Below are 20,671 nucleotides of genomic sequence, written 5' to 3' on the forward strand. Positions count from 1 at the left end.
ATTGCGCAGGTGATATAATCAACGGCTCCGGCCGCCGAGGCAAGGCGAGCTCGCTGGTGTCACGTTGCTCCCATGTAGTGTTCACCAAACCTCACAATCCCCAGGCACTTCTAAACCAGTCACAAATAACGACTGCGGGCCTTTCAGATGAGGTGTTAGCAGGCTGACAGCCACAATTCACATCTGATATCAGGGCAAGATGTCAAAATTCTTCTTCGAAGACACATGTGCCTTTAAGGCTGATCCAGCTATTGTTGGCACAGTCGAGGGTACATGGAGTGATGTTGAGTCCTCATCTGAAGGCTTACTTAATTGTTACATTCACCACGATATGCCTTTGAGGGTTCGAAAAGCTTGGTTCGATAATGCGAAGCTTACTCCTGGCTATGTGATCATTGCTTTCAGCCAGGACTATGATGGCTACTGCCTTGTCGCCGAAAGCTCTCTTCAGTTGATCGATCGGTCTCTCGCTGCTGGCGATGTTGTCAAGAAAAGGCTTTCAGATGCACAGAGTGGAACCGTGATAGCTACGTCTCTTATGTGCTCTTTGCGTCCTACATGCAGCCAAGCCGATTTTTCGAGACGACAGCATCCTCCAGTCCAAGTTCATACGCCATCTCATGGGCCTCGCGCCCCAAGGCATGATAGTAAAGATGCAACGACACCTAGTTCCAAGCTTGTTCATGGATTTCCAGCCCCGACCAGCCCGGAAGTGAATGGACTGAAACCATTAAATAGCGCTGTCTCGCCCTTTCTTCAAGCCCCTGCTTCAGAGTTGAAGTTTTGGAACACCTATCGTGAAGAGGATAATCTGATGTACAAAGGATGGATTGGGGAAGTGAGATCTGTTTATGATGAAGTCACGATTCGTCTCGCTAATGGTAGCGTGGTTGTCGTTGAGGACCCAGAGGAGCTTGATGAGCCTTACTGGATCCCTGGTACTCCTTCTTATGAGCTCGCGCAGCGCCTAGATTGTGCTGGTTATTACCAATATTGCCCAAAGCAACACGCTCCAGGAGTGGGCCAAACCCGATCGATCCCAGCTGAACCTTGCTATCCTGGCCAGCACGTCCAAACAAAGAAGGGCAACTTACGCTGCGGAAGATGGAAGTTCGGTGCCTATGATCCAGCAATTACGCCAAGGGGGATAGTAGTTGATGTTCGCAACGTACAGATTGAGGTTCGCTGGCTGTCTCCAATTGCATCTCAAGATGCTCCGCCACTCCAGCCGTCGACGCTGTTAGATACTGAAGAGCTTCAGACTGGAGAGATCATCGTCTTCGATCGGAGCAAGCTTCCTAAACAGCTGGTTGCTAACGCCTCTTACAGCCCAGATACCGGCTTTGGCAATAAGGTGAGGTTCAGGGATCCCACCGGTGCTGCAGTCAAGTATGGTCCTGCCTCTAAAGGTGCCACTCATCCTGACCCAACGCCCGTCTTTGATCGAATACCTCGTGCTGCTACCCAAGGATTCGATATGAATGTGCTCCAGGTCGTTGCAACGTCTACCAAGGTCACGGTACGTTGGCAGGACTGTTCTATCACCGAAGACGACTCAGCTCAACTATTTCCTTACTTGAATCCCGATGAAAATGATGTGTGGCCAGGCGAGAAGGTGTCGTTCCTCCCGGACGAGGAGAAAATGGGCGATCAGGTCCCAATCATTCGCCTTCACAAAGTGGGAGTGGTGCAGTCCGTGGACGCCCGAGAGCGTATCGCTCGTGTCAGATGGTTTGAAGGCACCGAGATCGATATAGACGAAGAAGAGAAGGCCTCCCAGTACTCCGCGTCAACTTATGGGAAGTTGCGTAATGAGGTTGTAGAAGTTGCTCTTTATGACATTGCTGCTCACGCCGCTTTGGCCTTGAATCTAGGCGATCTTGTTAGGATCGCTCCAGAGCAGGCCCTGTCACCAGCACACGCTGCTGGTGGAGAAGATCTTCGATCGTTTCTATCCACTGATCCTGATGGAGATGTCGACATGCCGTACGCATATTCTAGTTCGCTCCCCCTTTCAAGAGTCGCTCAGCCATCACTGCTTTTCAATCCCGGATTCTTGACTGCCCCTCTTGAGAGAGCTCAGACATTCATGGGGCTGGCAGGCGATGACCCCGGCTCAACACCGCAAGGAAGATCTCTTTCGCAGGGCAATGAATGGGTCGGAGAGATTATTGATTTATGTCTTAATGGAGAGGTTGTAATCCGGCTCGGAGCCGCTTCCGAGGCCCGAGATGTCAAAGTACCTGTGGAACGAGTGGTAGTCGTTGCTTCTACAATTACAGGCAGCTCAGACTACAGCGAAGAAGATGATGACGACGACGGAGAATCATATTTCAGCGATGCTATGTCCGTGAGCGACGGGTGGTCAGACCGTGAAACAGATCAGGAATCAGTGGGGGCTATTGATGTCACTGTGGAGTACGAAGGTGGAGAGAAATTCAATGACGACGATGACGAGGGTATGTGGGCCACTGATGAAGACGATGTCGGAGACCTGGACATGCAGAAGTCCAGCGATGATGAGAATCCGCCAGTCTATCATCTGGAGGCCGTGAATGACGACCTTGTCCAGCTTGATCGCGGACTAACCTTGGAGCCGCCAAACCTAAGCTCCAATGCTGACACAGCGACGCGACTTTCCAGCTGTTCCTCGATGCCACCTCCCTTTTTTGTGCTTGAGGACGCGGCACCCTCAGATCATCATTTTTTCGGTTTGAGTCGGCCATTGACCGCCGACCTTATGCGGCGCGTCATGAAAGAGCACAAGATTATGCAATCCTCTCTACCAGACGGGATTTTCGTCAGGAGTTGGGAGTCCCGACTCGATCTGCTGCGTGTACTGATAGTTGGACCTTTCGATACGCCTTATGAGTTCGCTCCTTTCGTCGTGGACCTTCACTTCGGGCTATCATTTCCTGCGTCCCCACCGGATGCTTTCTTCCACTCTTGGACTGGTGGCTTGGGCCGCATAAATCCGAATCTGTATGAAGATGGCAAAATCTGTTTAAGTCTGCTGGGTACTTGGAATGCCGACGAACGAAACGAGGAATGGTCTTCTAAAAGATCGACCGTTTTACAGATACTTGTGAGCTTGATGGGGCTAGTTCTGGTAAAAGAACCGTATTACAGTAAGTGCATCATTCGAATCTTTCTCGGGCCCCTGCCTAGTGATGACTTGAGTGCATTTGGCTCGAGTACGACAGGGTGGCTCTTACTGCCCGTCGTCGATGATGTGAAATCTCAGCTACCTTTCTAATTCTGTCTGAACATCTGTCAAGACCCTCCGTGTGCATTGTCCATTACTTAAGCATCGGTACTGACTTGTCGAGGTAGATGAAGCAGGCTTCGACGTATTGATCGGCTCTGCAGACTCCCAGTTGCCCTCCGCATTGTACAACGAAAAGGTCTACGTGATGTCCAAGGGCTTCATCAAGACTGCTTTGATAACTGCACCAAATGGTTTCGCCGACGTCATCCAGTGGTTGTATCTTTCATCTCAGCCAGGCCCGAACCTTCTACGCCGTGTTGTTGAGGATTCGAAGAAGTTGTTGGCCAATAGCACCACCACGAGCGCAGTCGTTAGCGCTTCCGGCGCGATGGACGAAGGGGGTTCAACTCGGGCAAAACTCAGCACTGGGGCATCAATCTTGCTCCGAAGAAACGTTGAATGGTTGGAGGATTTCATGGTACAGTATGATAAGGGAATAGTTGCCATGCATCATGGGAAGGTCTGACGACAATGATACCCTTTTGCAATACAGCCGCCGTTGGAGTATCCGCGAACTATGTAGAAGCACCTACTGACTCTGAATGGCTAAATCCGAAAATATTCTCCCTTTCCTATTGATCTATTTCTGCCTTGACCGGAAAGGTGGCGACTGTGGGAGCGTAGGCGCGAAAGGAGTGAGTGTCTTCGAGGGAAGCCTCCAGATTGCTCGTTCCCGAACATTCTCCGCTAGAGCAACAGCAAACCGATTGCTGCATACGTTGAGCTATTTTGGCATGATATCAACGATTGCGGAAACAGGAATGAGATCCGGGTTACGGAATGCTCCCCCTTTTCTGACGGCGGCCCTGGGCTACGGGTGAGCGATTGCGAAGCTCCTTTGTCGATCCCGCTTTGCTTTGAACACGAACGGGGACAGTACGTAGTACAGTCCCTCGAAAGACTTTCAACTGTAGCGTATGTTGAATTTCCAATTTTCCATCTGGGCAGTTGCATCTCCGCCAACGGCCAGATGTTCGGGCTTCATGCCCGTGGATCACCAAGCGATGGATTTTAATGACGGGAGCCAGTCATCGAAAACTTCTCGTTCTTCCGGGCGTCTGGTTGGCCGTCCGAGGGTGGGCTTAACCCCGCGATGGCGTTTATTTTGACGCAACATGGGTAAACGTGACGGGTCTTGGAATAGCGTTGGTTTTTGAACAGGGAGTCTGTTATGGCATGGGACCGAGAAACAATGGCACTACGTGCTGTACTCTCTTCCCTTCCCCTTCCATTTATTTTATCTGACTATCTGCAGCCGCAAGTGAGCTGGATCTCAAAGTGGGGCATCGATACGATCCTTCACGGATGAGCATCCGGCACGGCTCGCGGACGATCTTGACTGGCACCCTGAGCATGCTTGCGCTCTTCGAAGGCTGGGACTGGGGGAGCGAAGGCGGAGGCGGAGGCGGGGAAAGGCGGGGCTTCTTGTCGCTTTCGGGTTTGAAGGAAGGTCTTGAATGAGGGGGGACAGGATGTAGGCCGATTGGATTGGCGATACGGTGCCTGACAGAGCAGAGGAGGGGGATGAGTTGCTACCGTCCGGTTACATATGTGATGTGTTCCTTTATCAGGAAATTTTCTTGCGAAAGCAGATATGTTGATGAAGGGATGAGAGGTGATGCTGGAAATGTATCTGGAAGAGAATATGTGGGTGGCAAGAAAGGTATACTGGGTAGCCATCGGAAGGCTTTTTTGGCGCCTTCGAGATATGCTTTGGGGGTATGCATGCTTCATGTTGTTGTTTATGCCAAGAGGTAGGATCGCGAAAACGAAGATAATGAATGGTAAGGAGAGGGTATCACAGATCTTAAGATAAGAATCAGGAATATGCCTCCCATTTTTGAGATTCGAAAATGTGTCCGTGCATTCAAATATATATCAGACAGTGAAAGAATTCAACAGGTTTATAATTCTTCTCTAGAAAAATGGCAGGCTAGCGTGCCAAGACCTCGCGAGATTGCATCTTCATACTAGAACACCATAGGTAGATAAAAGAAAGATGTGTAGGCGGGCATACTCCAGATTCTTCCTGATTTCACTTGGACATCCATCCCACGCTTCCATACGATTCCAGTGGAAATGTCTTGCAAGTCGGGTGGGTTCAAAGGGCGTTTCTCGAAAATTCCTCTGCATAACATCAAGCGACGCAATTGTCTAACATTCCGCTCCAGCCAACAGTTGGGGCTCAGTCCTCAGCGTGCACGTTTCACTTACTCCGGGAACACCCTCCCGCTTGCTCTGTCATTGTAGCAGTATCGTGTGTTCAAATGTTCGAACAAAGGGAATTCCCCAAGTCAGAGTGCTTCGAGAAACCCAGTAATGATACCTCGAAGTCTGCCTCGGTGTCCGAATCGCAACAACTTTCGATAACAGTCACGGTCGGATAGAGCATGGAGTCGGGATACTCGCCCTGACTGCGGCGACTCTTGACCACAGTCATCGCCCCCACGCAATCAAATACTGTCAAGGGAGATTCACTGCTTCACATTACGGTGCATCCACCATTCGACAGAGCTCCGGCTTCGGTGGTGGTCTTGGCCGCTGTCCTGGCAATGTCTTCGATCACTTCGTTCATGAGCTCGCCCGTCGTCGCTGAACACTCGGCGTACCGGTCACAGCGGAGATCTTGAGCCGCTTTGAGCCCCTACGAGCAACTCAGCCGTCAGCTCCAGTCATCTTCGCCCACGGACCTCGGAACACGGACCTCCTGCGGATAAATCACCCCGGGCTTTTCCTCCCGGAGATCCCTTTTCAAGCCCAGCAGCATGATGGGAATGTCGTCTCTGTCTTTCATGTAGGACTCCACCATCCGCTTGAACCACACATGCTGCACATTCACCAAGGTTCGCCTGTCGTTGATGTCGTAGCACAGTACTATAAAGTCGGGCTTCAACAGCGTGTAATGCTCGGGGGAAGCCGTGTCGGAGAATTCGAAGCGGTACGATCGGTTGTACATGCGTATGTCCCAGACGAAGGGCTGGTCCAGGTCGCGGAGAGGGGGCAAGGACGTGGTCTGCTGGCGCATGGAGTTGGCGCCATGGCTCAGTCTTCTACGGATCAATGCTTAGCGTTGGGATACGGTAGAGGTGGAGGGGAGTTGTGTACGAAAGAAAGGTGGATTTGCCGCAGTCAGGGTCGCCGAGGAGCAGGATGGTGACTGTTGGAGGGCCATCCATGAACAGCTGCTGAATGATAAGGTACCTTTACTTTCACACTTTCGAATCTCCCGTCCCTCAGACGTGCCAAGCTCGCTAATCCCCTTTGGGTTAATTCGCTGACTTTCACGGCCTTCGCGTGGCACCGCTGTTGCGAGGCGCGGATCACGCAATTCTACTAAGCAGTTACTAAGCTTTGTAGTTTGTACTACCGCTAGCCGATTAATCATTATCGCGTTTGCACACCATGGCCTCGGCGTATTACTGTTCCTCTCTTGTGCAGTAGTAGCTGAAAGGGCGCATCGCTGCCACAGCGGCGTTTTTCAAGGCTCAGCTGCAGCAAATGCAGTAATCGTAGCCCCTCCCCTCCTGGTTGGTTCACGTTTCCGATCCCCTCTAACAAAATTTGGGAGACTGCTATGACTGATGCCTTATCGGTACAACAGACTATACTCCGCTCCCATGATGTTTTCATCACCGTGCCGATATACTCATGAACACCAGAACGTCCAGGATGCTGTAATACGTAGTTAAGGTCAAAAACGATCCGCGTGGAGGGATGTAACCGCGGGAGTCATCTGTGGCATTGAAAGATATCGAAGGTCTTGATCTTCTTTTCTGCAGGAAAACCCCTCATCTAAAGTTCAACAAAAAAAATATATACCTAAAATCGTCTGCTCAGGTCTTGAAGCACTTAGTGTGATAGGTGAGCAAGTGGAAAATGCTGGCCTTGCGCTTCACAATCCGCTGATGCCAAATCGCGTGTTTCCAGGTCATCTCGAAAGGTACTGACCGATGGCTTACTAGGTCGCGAGCTTCGACCGTCAGAACCTTTTCTGTCGACCCCGGTCTGGCCATCACTCATGTCTTTGTAACGACCCATGCTGGCACGAGATAATAGACTCTTCCTTCCCTTGCTGGTAAGCAGGACTCGATAGAGTGGTAAAGACGCGACCATGACCGCGATGGTGACTTCGAGACTCGACCACAGCGCAACGCCAGAGAAGGTGCCTGATTGAAGAGACTCAACCGTGCGAAGGATGTCAAAGATGGCAATTATCAAGCCGAGGGAGAAGATTCCGGCAAGAACCACTTTCTGTGATTTGCGCAGCTGGAGGCCCCAGACCATGAAGAGGGGCAATACGATGACTATAGTGTGTCAGATCACCAAAAAAGAATTCAAGAATGAAAACCCACCCATAAGGTCTGACGAAACGTTCAGAGCACACCAGTATTTGTAGGTAGCCCTGATGTTGTACAATGTCTGAGGTGAGGAGCATTTCTCTGAAAGTCATTAGTCTTCGACGGCCCAAGAGCTTGCAGGGCTAGCTACATACCAAAATTATACAGGTCGCTCGCAGGTCCGCAAATTGTAAACGTGCTGCCAATGCATACCCAAAACGAAGCGAAGGTAAGTGCAACAGCCGCCCACCATACCCGGATGAAAGTGAGAGACACCTCAAAAAGGAGTCGGTAGAAGATTAGGAATGTCGCTTTTACTGTCCACAGCACCATGAAAACCAGCAGCGTTACGACTATCCTGAGTTGCAGATAGGTGTGGTAGAAAGGATCTGTAAGTGGTGGTGCGGCTTCTTCTTTGAGACCTATCCTTGCGATTCGAGCCGAATATGGAAACCCGGCTGTGTATGTGCCGGCGAGAGCTACGAGGAGAAGGAGCGAAAGCAGATGCGAAGCGTCGTCCCAGTAGAACCTTGAGGCGGTGACATAGCGGATGGCGAATCGCCCAACAGACAATAGAATGGCGATGGTGGTGAAAGTCCAGAGGAGAGCCTATTTCCATTTCGGCGGAGATGAGAATGCGAATCCATCAGTAGCTAGAATGGAGGAATACGAACATCTAAGCTCTGCACTGAAAGCGAATCATACATGGTCAGGCGAGCACTCGGGGATTTAGAGCGTAGGTCAGAATGCAAACGAGTACTTTTGCAAATGCCTGGTCAAGACGGGCAAAGGAACGAAGACTGGCAACGTCGAGTAAAAAGGATCCAGTTCCATTCTTAACGCTGATGGAAATAATACTAAGCACAACTGGCGGTATATGTCACACATGATCTAGATCTCTACAGTGCGCATCGACCGCGCCGCACCGAAGTCGCACCGAAGTGTAATGGGTGTAGGGTGTAGGATTGGTGAGAGTTGATTATTTAGCTTCTCCAACACCCAACATTGGCCAATGCAAATTCAGGTTCGGTGCACGAAAGAACAAAAGTCAATGCTGGATGACGCAAATGTGCGTAGGTGAAGAGTTCGGCGTAGTGAACATAGTAAGCACTAATTGGACCATCAATAATCAATTCTATGGCGAAGGATTCAGCTGAACGAAAGCTCCAAAGTAAATTATAGTGGCTGGGGTGCCAAGGTGCCAAGGTGCTTGATTCGTCAATTAAGCGAGCTTCCAATCAGGTCTAGCGCATTATTCATTAGCGCCTGAAGCACTAGCAGCTCTTCCTCAGCACCTTACTCCTATCTCATCTACTCTTCATTTTTACATCCAGTATGCCGGAAACTAACAACTTAAGTGCAACAGAACGCTCTCCCCTTCTGAGCAATACTCCAGAGCAAGCGGAACGTTCCGCACCCAAGAGCCATGGCTCAGCTCAGAACGGATCAGCAAGCGATGTCGAGTCGAACCAGCAAACAGAAAATCCGGAAGACCCCATTATCGTGCAAGGGAGGAAAACGGTCAAATCTTTCTTACCCATTCTCGGCGTCGGCATCTTCTTAGCCTTCCTGGACCAGTCCATTGTCGCTGCCATCAATGGAGAAATTGGTAGTGATTTGCACGCGCTCAGAAATGTCTCCTGGATCGCTACCGCCTATTTTCTCACCATGACAGCTTCCCAGCCACTCTATGGCAAACTCAGCGACGTGTTTGGGCGGAAGCCATGCCTCCTATTTGCCTACGCCATGTTTGGCCTCGGAAGCCTTGGCTGCGCTGTCACAAGGAACATGGAAGGCTTGATTGCTGCCAGGGTAAGTTAAAAGCATCTGTCCCCACTACGATAGTAATGCTGAATGTAGTAGGCAGTTCAAGGGATTGGAGGAGGAGGCATGTTGATCATAGTCACCGTTCTTCTCTCCGACTTCATCTCGCTGCGGGAAAGAGGCACATATCAAGCCTACTGCAATCTTATTGGAGCAGTCGGCTCAACTTCTGGTGGCCCTATTGGTCTGCTACTAGTTTATCTTCGTTCTTTTGAGACCCGAAGCTGACATTTAGATCAAAGGAGGACTTTTTGTACAAAGCATTGGCTGGAGATGGTAAGCAGGATTCACTTGCATGGAGATCTTGTGCTTATGTGTATGACAGGGCATTTTTTATCCAGGTGCTTCTGTGCCTGATTGCGATCGTCTCTGTCGGCCTATTGCTTCATCTTCCGAAACGGCAATCTGAAACCCCATGGAGAAAGCAACTCCCTCGCATCGATATCCTTGGTGCCTTGCTCCTAATTTTGACCATCTTCGGCATATTGTTCGGCCTTGATCGAGGCAGCAATGTTTCTTGGCGCAGTCCGCTGACCATAGGATCTCTATGCGCCGCAGTACCCTTGTCAATCGCATTCCTAGGAGTCGAAACCCGTTTCGCCGTCGAGCCATTCACACCCGGCCATATCATCTTTGACAAAGCTCTCTTTGCATGCTATACACAGAACTTTTTTGGATACGCCGCTTTCACCGCACTGATATTCTATTTACCCTTATTCTTCCAAGTCATTCTGGAAATGACGCCCGCCCAGGCCGGGGCGAGCCTTATCCCAGCAGCAATTTCTGCTGTTGTCGGAACGCTCCTTGGCGGAATAATCTTGAAGAGGACAGGAAAATTCTATTGGCTCGCTGTACTCGCGATGACAGCGGCTACTCTTGGATCTATACCTATCGTGGTGGCGCCTTCGCTCGGAGGCGTTTCTCTTGCAAGCATCTACGTTGGATCCATTATCAGTTTCGTGCCACAAGGTGTAGCTGTGACAGCTTCTCTCATCGCGATTAGTAAGTCTTGACACCAAAGATGTCCATAGCATTGCTGACGGTCTCCAAGTATCCAATGTCTCAGCAGCCGATCAAGCCGTAGCCACAGCATGCTCCTTCCTCTTCCGATCTCTTGGCGCAGCTGTCGGTGTCTCCTTGGTCGGCACACTGATTCAAAATGTCTTACGGATGAGGCTTCGTGCCTCTCTTGAACCTCAAGAGGCCGATGAGATAATTGGAGGTATCGCGCAAAGCCTCGAATACATCAAGGATCTTCCTCCTTCGCTTCGTGCGGTCGTCCGAGAGTGCTATAGTGCAGGGATCCAAGCAGGCTTCGCAGTGTGCTTAGCACTACTTGCAGTCTCCACACTGAGCGTCATTTGGTGGCGGGAGAAGAAGCTTTCTAGGTGATTAGGCATCATCATGTCGTATCCGCAATGTAACAACAGGGACTATTCTATCAAACAAATTCCAGCTTCTCTGGATCATGGTAATCAACGGAACAGGGAAAGGCCAGAACGCGAGTGACTCCTCCAGTTGAATAAGGTATCTTTCAATCCGGTTCAGTGGTGCTCAAAGGGATAACTTGTTGGAAAGACCCCTTTGGAACGATCCTCACTCCTTGAAACGATCGGTCATTTACCTCACATCAAATCATCATTCATTGAGCGGATTATGTAAGATACAGGTGCAGTCCGGGTCCCTGCATCGATTGAGATTAGACTTGTAAGAGCTAAAGGTGGATGATGTGAGGTCGTATGGGCACGCAGGCCTGTTGAATTTGCAAATCTGTTTTATGAGGGCCGTGCTCGGGTCCATTTTTCCCGCGCAGTATTGTTCCTGCCCAGCTAAATTTTCCACGCTTGTTCATGATCAAACTCGGGAATGATGTGATCGGTCATGATTTATGTTACACCCCACATCCAGAACTCCCCTCCTACACTACAACCCTACGCTCAGGCAACAATACACTTGGCGCTCTTCAAGTCATTTACCAGCTTCGCCAACCTGCAAGGCGATCCATTCGCCATGGGCGACACAACGGAGATGGACGTCTCATCGCTGTTGGCACAGATTGAGACTCTCGGCAAGAGCCTATCCCCAGGCATCAAGCAAGATGCAGCACCACGCAAGAAGTTGCGCCTTGCCGCGCGTCATTTGGGACGAAGCAATGGAAGAGCCCGGTAACATTATCGAAAGAGTCTGCTTCTCGGTAAGGAAGCCCTTGCGACCGATACCTTTTCATCTCACCTTGGCCACAATCATCGCTGATATTGATGACTCAACCCACCAGTTCATGGAAGAAGTGTCCATTCGTATTGCCATCGATCTGGATTTGTTCAACATCTTGGTGAAGAGTGGGAAGCCAGAGACGCTCGAGGACTTGGCCAAAGCAACGGAAGCCGATGGGTACTACTTGGTGGGTTCTTGGTTGACCATTCACACACTGATCACTGACTGATATGTTCGGCAGCTCGCCTACTTCGCTCGCTCGGCGCAGTTGACGCAGCAGGAGAGGTTGGGAAGGTAGGCGAAGAGGCGTATGTGTCCACGAAGGTGACCAGAACTTTCGTGATACCGTCGTTGGCTGTTGGGGTTGAGTTCTGGTATGTTGCGGCTCTCTCGTCCGATCTGTTGCTACCTAAGCCAGAAGTCTATACTCAGCTTACTTCTGGGAGGGTCTGCCGTTCAGGAATGCTGACAACGTAATCTCGACCGCTAGTTTCGATGTCCTCAGCCCCAACTGGAACAACCTCCCCGCGTACCTCAAAGAAATGGACTATCGGAATCCGACGGATTTCACGAATGCGACTTTCCACAAAGCACACAACACGACCGACCATTTCATACCCTTCCTAGCCACCAAGCCAGACTTCCAGAGGTCTTTCCAAACCTACATGAGCGGGTTCGACAAAGGCAGAATTTTTTGGACAAACTTCTTCCCGGTGGAGAGACAAGATCGGTAAAGGCGCCCGGCGAGACCCGGAGGTTATCATGTTTGTTGACATCGGTGGCGGTATGGTACACGAAGGTCTTGCACTGAAGACACGATATCCGAACCCGCCAGGTCGCTTTGTAAATCAAGACCTACCTCAGATCGTGTCAGATCAGAAACTGCATGGGATTGAGTCCATGGCTCACGACTTCTTTACTCCCCAGCAACTAAAAGGTAGACACCAAGTCAAACATGGCCCCCAAAGTCCCTTATCCTGCTGCATCCACCGGCACTATTGGCGACTGGCAAGCTTCGAGATGAAACACTAATTCCATCCCTGGCACAGCCGCTCGCGTCCACGCTACATCCTGCATGACTGGAACGATACACTATCCCGTACGATCCTTGCCCATATCCGAGCCGCTATAGATCCATCGCACAGCAAGGTCCTGATCAATCAGTGGCTCGTCCCGACGCAACGAGCCTCGTTCATGACCCACCAAGACCCGAACACGATGGCGACGTTCAGCCCCATGGAGCGGACGGAGGAGGAAACGCGGCATCTGCCGGATGGGGCGGGACTTCGCGTTCTGCGTGTTTGGCGGCCCGATGATGGGAAGAGTGAGTGTGTCGCTGAGGCGGGGGCGAGGTAGGAGGACTTCGGCTCCCGTGGGAGTCGCAACCGTTGCTTGGTAGTAGTAGATCACAGCCATTGGGAGAAAAAAAAGAAGAATGGGGGGAAGGGATGGTCGGGAGCCAATTCCTTCCGTAAATACGAGGTCATGGAAAGATTCAACGCTAGTCTCGGTCAGGCCCGTCGGATGAGATTGATCAAGCAGGATTCGCAGTTCGCTGGGTCTTCAGTGGGAGATGCATCGTGCCCGCGTGAGATCGTCCCTCCGCACCACAGATTGGTAATGTGGAAATATTCGCGTTCGACACCGTCTGCACTCCGGCATGGCGGCGGCGCACTGCACGGACCGGGGAGCGATGGGGAGGGGTGGCATTCAGCACATTACACACCACATATCGTTCCCAGTCCTCGTCCGGTACAAGGACCCCCGTTCTCTCCGCCACATGACCCCAACGGCTCCGTCGAAAGCACTTTTCGTCGTCCCCTCACGAATCCCCTTTTCTTCGGGCACGCCGTTGACGGAAAGGTTCGGTCCTTCCTTCCCTCCCGCCTCGCGATCTTTTCGGGTCCCTCCCAGCTGTCTTCGATCTGTGTTCGTGGCTAGCCGGCCGCATGGTACGCTTCGTTCCCCGCGGAGGGGTTGCATCCTTCCCCCCTTTTCGACGCATCGTCTGCCCAGAGGACGTTCCGTCTCGATGGCCTGGGCGGCTGGGGTCGAGAGTTTTGAGGGTTTCCCGTTCTTCGGATGGGGGTTCGATGTCGCGGCTGGTTACCTCGAGGGTCTTTTCGTGAAGTACTGGATCCCGTCTTTTGTACGTGTGTGGCTATGCGCCGGTCGGCCCTGATGCATGGTCCCCATATCGTCCGGGTCGGTCGGGACCGAGGTACTTTTGGATCGAGATGTGTGCGGTGCTCGTCTATTTCACTGTCGGTGATGCTTGTGTGAGGATGTATGTGGAGCCTTGGGACATGTGTTGAGAGCGATGACTCCCGAGGCAGATCTCAAAGACTCGAGATCTGCTTTAGAAGGGGTAATGTGGGCTCCGAAAAGACGGACAAGGGAGGAGTGATTGATCATCATCGCCCATCTTTTTGACGGCTTGCTGACGGACGGCTTTGCGGCATTGCGCAAAGGGTTCCACATTCTCTGGCAGCACCCGGGGCGGTATTATGGGAAATGGTCGCTGCTGGAGTGGTAAGCGGGTGGCTATGATGGCGACGGTGGAGAGTGATCGATCAGCCTAGCACGACGTTCAGGATGCTGTTGGAATGAGGAATCTTGGGACCTTATGTTGGGAACATCGTCGTTCAACGCGGCTGAGTAGAGGGAGAGGTGGAAGCGACTAGGACATTCCTCTGTGATTCCGCGCAAATGTCGTATATTGTACGTAAGCATAATAATCGTTCACCCTTTTCAATCTCGGATCTTGCGCTAAGACAAACAGCCGAATAGGAAACATGCCTGCAGACGGAATCTGCCAGGGTGAAAGACATTGGCTTTATAACGTCCACGGTGCGAGAAAATTGCACACCAATATTGTTCTCGGGGCTCGAAAGCCTTGGTCTGTTAGCTACTGGAGCATTTTCATAGGAAGGGGCGTGAGTATCGGGAGTTGACCCTAGTAAAGTCCCTACTCCTGTCAGTATTTTGCCCTTGCATGATCCTCAAAGATAGATCCGGTTGTCCAAAGATGAGAAATTCCTACCAAGGACACTTACCAGATTATCGGCATGGAGTAAAGGGGAAAGGACGTTTATGCTCCGACGCGATTTTGAACGTTGATAATCCAGGAGCATACATCCTGCGATTCGATACCTGAGCCGCCAGTCATCCGAGTACCTCTAGCCAAAGCTTCAACCGGAGGAGCTCTCGAGAATGACCTAGATATTTGAGCCTCGTCTCTGAACTGTTCATTGTCGAAAGTACCCCTGGCTTTGCAGCCCAAAGTCCATCATCCGACGAGACTGCACGTATGATAGACCAGCAACAGTACCCTTTGGAGCTTAGATTATACCATCTTCTGGCTTCATAGTCAACAGATCGGTGTGCAGCTCGGCTAGGTCTGTGAAGAGTTGCGCCGGCATCAAGGTTCGTACGTGACAACTCATTCAGACCCGTGAGCTGACGATAAAGGAGACTATCAACATCATGTTCAGTCGAGAGAAGCTCCAAGCTCCATCCTCACCCTTGCAGTCAACAGACACCGTCAGAGGACCCAGACTCAGCCCGAGATTGTGAAGTTCGCCTTGGATGCTGCAGAAAAGTGTGGTAGCAAGGTTTCGGTCGTCGCTCCTTACGACGCTTCAGGCTTTCCAGATCAGGAGATTTTGGTCGTTGCGGATCTTTGTGAGGGTGGAGTGCACGAGGGGGGGTTCAAGAAGAGCTTCGGCGTCCGGGATCGCTAGGTATTAGCCGGGAATTACGCTCCTGGTAGGAATTGAATCGAGGCTGCAGAGACGTCTCCTGAGGAGTTGGAGAGTCGGAGATGTCAGAGTCAACAAGTCTCAAGGGTAGGTCGAGCGCGTCGTCGATCAGTCATTCGACATCATCGATACCGCCACTATTAGGCTTATTTTTATCATACGAGTGCTGATGTGCAATGCTGTGTTGTATCCATGCCGCTCTGAAAGCGGAATTGAGAGACGATGAGCACAGACAAGAAGTCTGCAGGGTGCAAAAGAATGCCAAGCCAAGCAATCGTGCGGTGTGTTTAGAGAACAATGTAGGTGAAGATCTAGCGGAATAGTCTGGGGTCCAGACCGAGAGCAAGACCGGTGTTCATGCCTTGCTGGCGGACTGCCGGACTGATTACAGGCCTTGAGCCTAGACATGGAGCTGGGATTTGGTTCTGAAAATCAACTACTTGTTCGGCGTTTCGTCCTTTCCGTAAACATAGGAAAATGGTATATTGAGCACACGAAATCGATTGCTAACTTTGACTTTATCTTTTGCGTTGTGGCATTCACTGCAAATGGGTGTGGGCGGTAAAAGATAGCTTTGGGGAAGCAATCGAGAAAGCCACGGAACGTAGAGAATCAGCAGTCGAGTGTCGAAGGGACATGGATGCCTATTTGAGAAGATGTACGCTTGGCGAGGAATAGTGCAACATCAAGGCGCGGTCTTTACAGAGTCAGCATTACGCTTATAGGTTCTGGGGGTTTGTAGGACGAAGTTCGGATCTCTCAAAGGCGGCCAGGTGATGTGGTATTTCAGGGAAGAAGTCGCGCAGATGGAGAATGAAGGTCGTGGAGGAAGCAACGCGCATACATACATAAAGTGAAAGTGCGATTCTCCTCCTGGAGAGAACCCAGAGCTGGCAGCAACTAAAGATTTAAAGAGTTGACGGCCACTCGACAGGATAGGTGAACACAGGGGGGTTTGGTTTAGTTGTGCTGTTTGAGGCGGTAGATGTCGAATATAACCATGCAAGAAGTATCGTTCAAGATATAGAAGGGATTGCATTGGCGGAGCAATATGAACCCTGACATTGGCTAAGGTGGGAGCTGCTATTTTCCATCATCACGACTCTCGCCGGGCGGTCGGAGCTTGCCTGTCCTGGCGAGACGATTGGAGGAGACGCTTTGTTTGCGGGGACAGAGGGGAAGCTCGCGCCAGCTTCTTGTCACAAGCTTGAGAATAGCTTTCAACTCAGCAAAAGAACAGCCTGTCAGGACATGCGCTTCTCGACTGGGACATTTTCATAATGATATGGAGACAACGTCTTCTTCTTCTTCTTGGGCATTGCTAACATGTCTTGAATTCAAACCCGAAGCCAGACTCGCGGGTAATAATTCTAGGGAGAAACCATTCTTAACTTGACAGAGAGCTATCGAAACAGTCTTCTCATCGAACGGTCGGGCGAGAATATACGATTTTTTGGAGATAGTCTCCCACACCTCTATTGGGTAAGACCGGGATCTGCTGAGAAATGGAGCGAAGAGATTGACTGGACGAGCGACCACTCAACGATCAATCCATCTCCTGTTGCTGCAATCCACGCGCTGCGACCTGATTGTAACTCCGGTTCGAGCTGTCACCATGGAGTCGTGGTCGGATAGTACCGCGATTTCCTTTCGATTCGTGTCCAATGGTCCGCCCCCACTTTCTGGACCATTAGGACGGACTTGTCCAATGGACTATTGGTTCGGACCGACTCAGGTGTTCGGACGGACGGTCCGTTTGGACGGTCCAAGACGGTGGACGGACTACGGACCATGGAATGGCTTCAACCTGTACTAGTTCAGGCCTTTGGACCGACTGGACGGCTTATGACATAGTCTACACCGAGCCCCCACCAACCGCAAGAACTTTGAGATCGATCCAGATCCCTGGGTTCAAGTTTTTCAAACTATATCGCTCAGCTTAGCTCAATATCTCCTCCCATCGTGAACTTTCTCGTGCCCTCGTCACCAACCCTGTGTGACCGAATCACTGCACCACCCGACATTTACACCCTCTGTCTCACCCACCCTGTTCATCAAACTACCACGATCACAAAACACGACTCCCTTCTAGACTCCCGCAGCTGCCTCACCGCCTCCTCGCCGACGATCGGTCCACACCGCCATCCATAGATAGATAGCATGCATCCTCGTTGTTCCATCCATGGGAATCTGCGTCCGCGGGTTACCGTCGGTCTGAGCAAGTTGATCGTTGATGGAGTGGTGTTTGCTACCCCGCATTTCGGGTCGGCGGTGAAGCTTACAGATTGTGTGTGATTCCGTGCGTGCGGGGAAATGCGATCGATTGGGTGAGGGGGGGCGGATTGGGTGGGTGAGAAATTAGCGCGCGCGCGCCCTTCCCTGCGCATGGGTTCCGGTTGGGTTCGCTGGGTACAACAGTATCGAATGAAAAAGCGTTTCATGAAATGTGGACCTCTAACACGTTGCCCCGTCCTTTCATATCTCTGCGCTAGAAGGACCGTCGGAGAATTCTAAAATGACTAAGACAAACCCATCGTGGCTAACCAATTCTCCGACTCTTTTTCCATCTACTCGTAACGAGTGGTAAAATAAAAGACGACCCGCATCCTGCATGATTCCGTCCCACACAATCTAACAACTGCAAAGGCGGCATGAATCCACCCAGGCCATAACCTCCCATGATGCCAGGGTCTACACTGCCATCGTCATAACACACAAGAGCCACCAGTGTCCGGCACAGGAGCCTGGACAGCCACCCCTCCCCCGCGCCTGTTTTAAGGCGGGTTGTCGAACTTGCCGGCGATGCAGTATGAAACGAGAGTGGTGTCTTGATTGCCGTTCGGCGTTTCGGTAAGGTTGTAGCTGCCATCGAAGCTTCCTAGATAGGTAGGTGATGTTCAGTCAGCGCGTGCGTCCGGAAGTACGAGCCAAGGGAGGAGCGGGGCGGGGAAATTGTCATACCGGCGGCCCAGCCAACCCAGCCCAGCCAGACATCGGAATTGTAGTTCAAGTGGCTCAGCTCGGCACAGACGTCCGTGTAACAGCTAGCGGTGTTGCCGCCCCCGGTCTCGGTGAGCATGCCCTGGCGGCCCACGCTGCGCAGGTAGGTCGTCAGGGGCGCGAGCGTGTATTCCACGCCGTTGGTGTCGCATTCGGTCGCCGTGCCGCCCCCACCGTCGAGATACTGATGGGCTTCATAGATCAGTTTGTTATGAGTCCCATCATAGTCTTGGACGCTGGAGAGCGCCGGGGCAGAGTTACTCTGGAAGCCGCCGACGGCGTCGTAGTTCGTGCCGGGGAGGAGGATCATCTGGGTCGTGGCGCCGTTGTCTCGGATGGCATAGACCGCCTGCTGGACGCTGGCGGCCCACGTGGTCATGTCCAGGTCGTGAGGCTCGTTCATCAGGCCGAAGATGACGTTGCCCTGCGAGGCGTATTTCTGCGCGAGCTGGGCCCAGAGGTTGCCGAAGTCGTCGTTCGATGGGCCGCCTTGGCCGATGATGCCGCCGTTCCAGCGGGCGTAGTTGTGCACGTCCAGGATGCAGTGCGCCCCGGTCGCGAGACACGCTTGCATGATTTGGTCGTAGGTGCTGAAGAAGGTCTGGTCGAGTGCACCTCCGAGGTCGTGGTTGACGAGGTACTGCCATCCGACGGGAAGGCGGAAAAGGTTGAGCTTGTCATCGTTCACAAAGTGCTGCATCTGCGTAGGTCCGACCGAGCTCGGGCAACTCGAGGTTCCCGAGGTCCCCAGGGTTCCCTTCCAATGTTTAGTATCATCTTACATTCAGCGTAGAGTGGAGTCTGATCACATTGGTATCTATGCCAAATTCGCATCCAGCAATGTTGATGCCAGCGTAAGTAACTCTCTGCGTTCGTTTTGCCAGGCGAGTGTCAGAGTGACTACGCCAGCGAGGCAGTGACAGAGCTTGGGAAAACGGAGTGCTTGCGACGAGCAGAGACATCAGGGTCACTTGAAAGATCTTCATCTTGGTTGATGTGGTCTTTCGAAGAGGAGAGAATGGTATGGGAATGTTGCTGATCTTCCTAAATAGAACGCAGATAGAAGGTACTGAATATCTCAAATTGGAGAAATCACTGACCCTTTTATACACGACATTCGATTCCTCGATACTCCTTTCGTACCCTTCCTTATTAGAAATCTTCTCATCGGAGAACCGATAAGGAAGGTTCAGGCCCATCTGGTCTATCCTCGTAAGCAGACTATGTACCAGTTCCTGAATAATGGGTACTGTCAGTACGGCAGCGGTCGTCTAATTCGTAGGAGAAGACAGGCTTCTTCCGTACGCTGACATCCCATGATGGTCATGTTTGCCTCTCAATTACGGCATTCATGCTTCCAATGGCGTGTTGAAGGAACAAGATGGGACAAGAGTATCTATGATTGGTTGCGGATGCTTCACCGCAATGAGGGGATCTCGAACAGAAGTGTCTATGAACGGTTTAGTTGTCTTATTTCCCCGCATCGCACACACATATAGAGCACATATGAGATGTAAGCAAGTGGTTGGGCGATCTCAGCGCTGAATGCATTAGCTGAATAGACGTATTGTCGGATCTCAGCGTCAAGAAAGATACACAAATCCCAAACGACGGCCTCGTACGAAAGGATGCTGGCGTCGACGAGAAGAGGACGTCCCAAACGAGAATCGTCAGCATCAGCGCTGGAGGTGCGAAGAACGATGGTGTCGACGTGATAGGTGACGTGGCCGTATGTCCTGCGTCTTGTGTATCGTGTGTCTTACTATTTGTGTGCCTTGCTGACTGTGGGATGCTGGCGATGATTGTCAGTCTAGAAGCTATATTCTTGAAATGCCATATAGGAGTCTTATTTTCCGGAAATACGATACAAAAGTCTTAGTTCTTGAATTACGATGATCGTGAATTTTACCGGCCGAATGCCTTGTTAGTCGTGTGCTCTGCTGACGGGTGCGCTGGTGACTGTTCATTCCTAGCCGTGAACTAGAAATGCTCGTGTGCTCTGCTAGCCGAGAACTAGGGATACTTATGTGCTGTTAGCCGTGGGCTAAGAATGCTCTGCTGGTCATATGCTCTACTAGCCGAGGGCTAGGAATGTTCTGCTAAAGTACTCTGCTAGTCGTGGATTAGAAATTCTCTGCTCGCCGTGTGCTCTACTGAAAGTGTGCTCTAACATCTGTATTCCCTAATGCGGTGTGCTCCGACAGCCGTGTGCCTCTGGTCTGATTATGCGTTACTAGCCATACGATCTACTAGCCGTATATCTCGAA

The 20,671-nt window shown here is 51.4% G+C and overlaps 7 protein-coding genes across 7 annotated transcripts; 4 read left to right on the forward strand and 3 right to left on the reverse strand.

Moving 5' to 3' along the window:
- Positions 1-331: 331 nt before the first annotated feature.
- HO133_011075 (uncharacterized protein) lies at positions 332-3,734 on the forward strand (the record flags this gene model as incomplete). Its single annotated transcript, XM_037301924.1, has 2 exons — positions 332-3,128; positions 3,334-3,734. 2 exons carry the CDS (start codon positions 332-334, stop codon positions 3,732-3,734), a joined length of 3,198 nt encoding a protein of 1,065 aa, XP_037153558.1.
- Positions 3,735-5,750: 2,016 nt separating this feature from the next.
- HO133_011076 (uncharacterized protein) lies at positions 5,751-6,293 on the reverse strand (the record flags this gene model as incomplete). The annotated part of the gene is made up of 2 exons (XM_037301925.1): positions 5,751-5,912; positions 5,973-6,293. 2 exons carry the CDS (start codon positions 6,291-6,293, stop codon positions 5,751-5,753), a joined length of 483 nt encoding a protein of 160 aa, XP_037153559.1.
- Positions 6,294-7,117: 824 nt separating this feature from the next.
- On the reverse strand, positions 7,118-7,624 carry HO133_011077 (uncharacterized protein; the record flags this gene model as incomplete). The annotated part of the gene is made up of 2 exons (XM_037301926.1): positions 7,118-7,572; positions 7,621-7,624. 2 exons carry the CDS (start codon positions 7,622-7,624, stop codon positions 7,118-7,120), a joined length of 459 nt encoding a protein of 152 aa, XP_037153560.1.
- Positions 7,625-8,940: 1,316 nt separating this feature from the next.
- Positions 8,941-10,821, forward strand: HO133_011078 (uncharacterized protein; the record flags this gene model as incomplete). The annotated part of the gene is made up of 5 exons (XM_037301927.1): positions 8,941-9,417; positions 9,469-9,613; positions 9,672-9,705; positions 9,755-10,431; positions 10,481-10,821. The coding sequence occupies 5 exons, from the start codon at positions 8,941-8,943 to the stop codon at positions 10,819-10,821; spliced, it is 1,674 nt and encodes a 557-aa protein (XP_037153561.1).
- Positions 10,822-11,310: 489 nt separating this feature from the next.
- Positions 11,311-12,377, forward strand: HO133_011079 (uncharacterized protein; the record flags this gene model as incomplete). Its single annotated transcript, XM_037301928.1, has 4 exons — positions 11,311-11,594; positions 11,629-11,830; positions 11,885-11,937; positions 12,062-12,377. 4 exons carry the CDS (start codon positions 11,311-11,313, stop codon positions 12,375-12,377), a joined length of 855 nt encoding a protein of 284 aa, XP_037153562.1.
- Positions 12,378-12,405: 28 nt separating this feature from the next.
- On the forward strand, positions 12,406-12,999 carry HO133_011080 (uncharacterized protein; the record flags this gene model as incomplete). Its single annotated transcript, XM_037301929.1, has 2 exons — positions 12,406-12,580; positions 12,776-12,999. 2 exons carry the CDS (start codon positions 12,406-12,408, stop codon positions 12,997-12,999), a joined length of 399 nt encoding a protein of 132 aa, XP_037153563.1.
- Positions 13,000-18,178: 5,179 nt separating this feature from the next.
- Positions 18,179-19,104, reverse strand: HO133_011081 (uncharacterized protein; the record flags this gene model as incomplete). Its single annotated transcript, XM_037301930.1, has 2 exons — positions 18,179-18,282; positions 18,366-19,104. The coding sequence occupies 2 exons, from the start codon at positions 19,102-19,104 to the stop codon at positions 18,179-18,181; spliced, it is 843 nt and encodes a 280-aa protein (XP_037153564.1).
- Positions 19,105-20,671: the final 1,567 nt, after the last annotated feature.

Source organism: Letharia lupina (genome assembly GCF_014066315.1).
Source record: "Letharia lupina isolate WasteWater1 chromosome Unknown contig_9, whole genome shotgun sequence".
NCBI classification, from domain to species: Eukaryota; Fungi; Ascomycota; class Lecanoromycetes; order Lecanorales; family Parmeliaceae; genus Letharia; species Letharia lupina.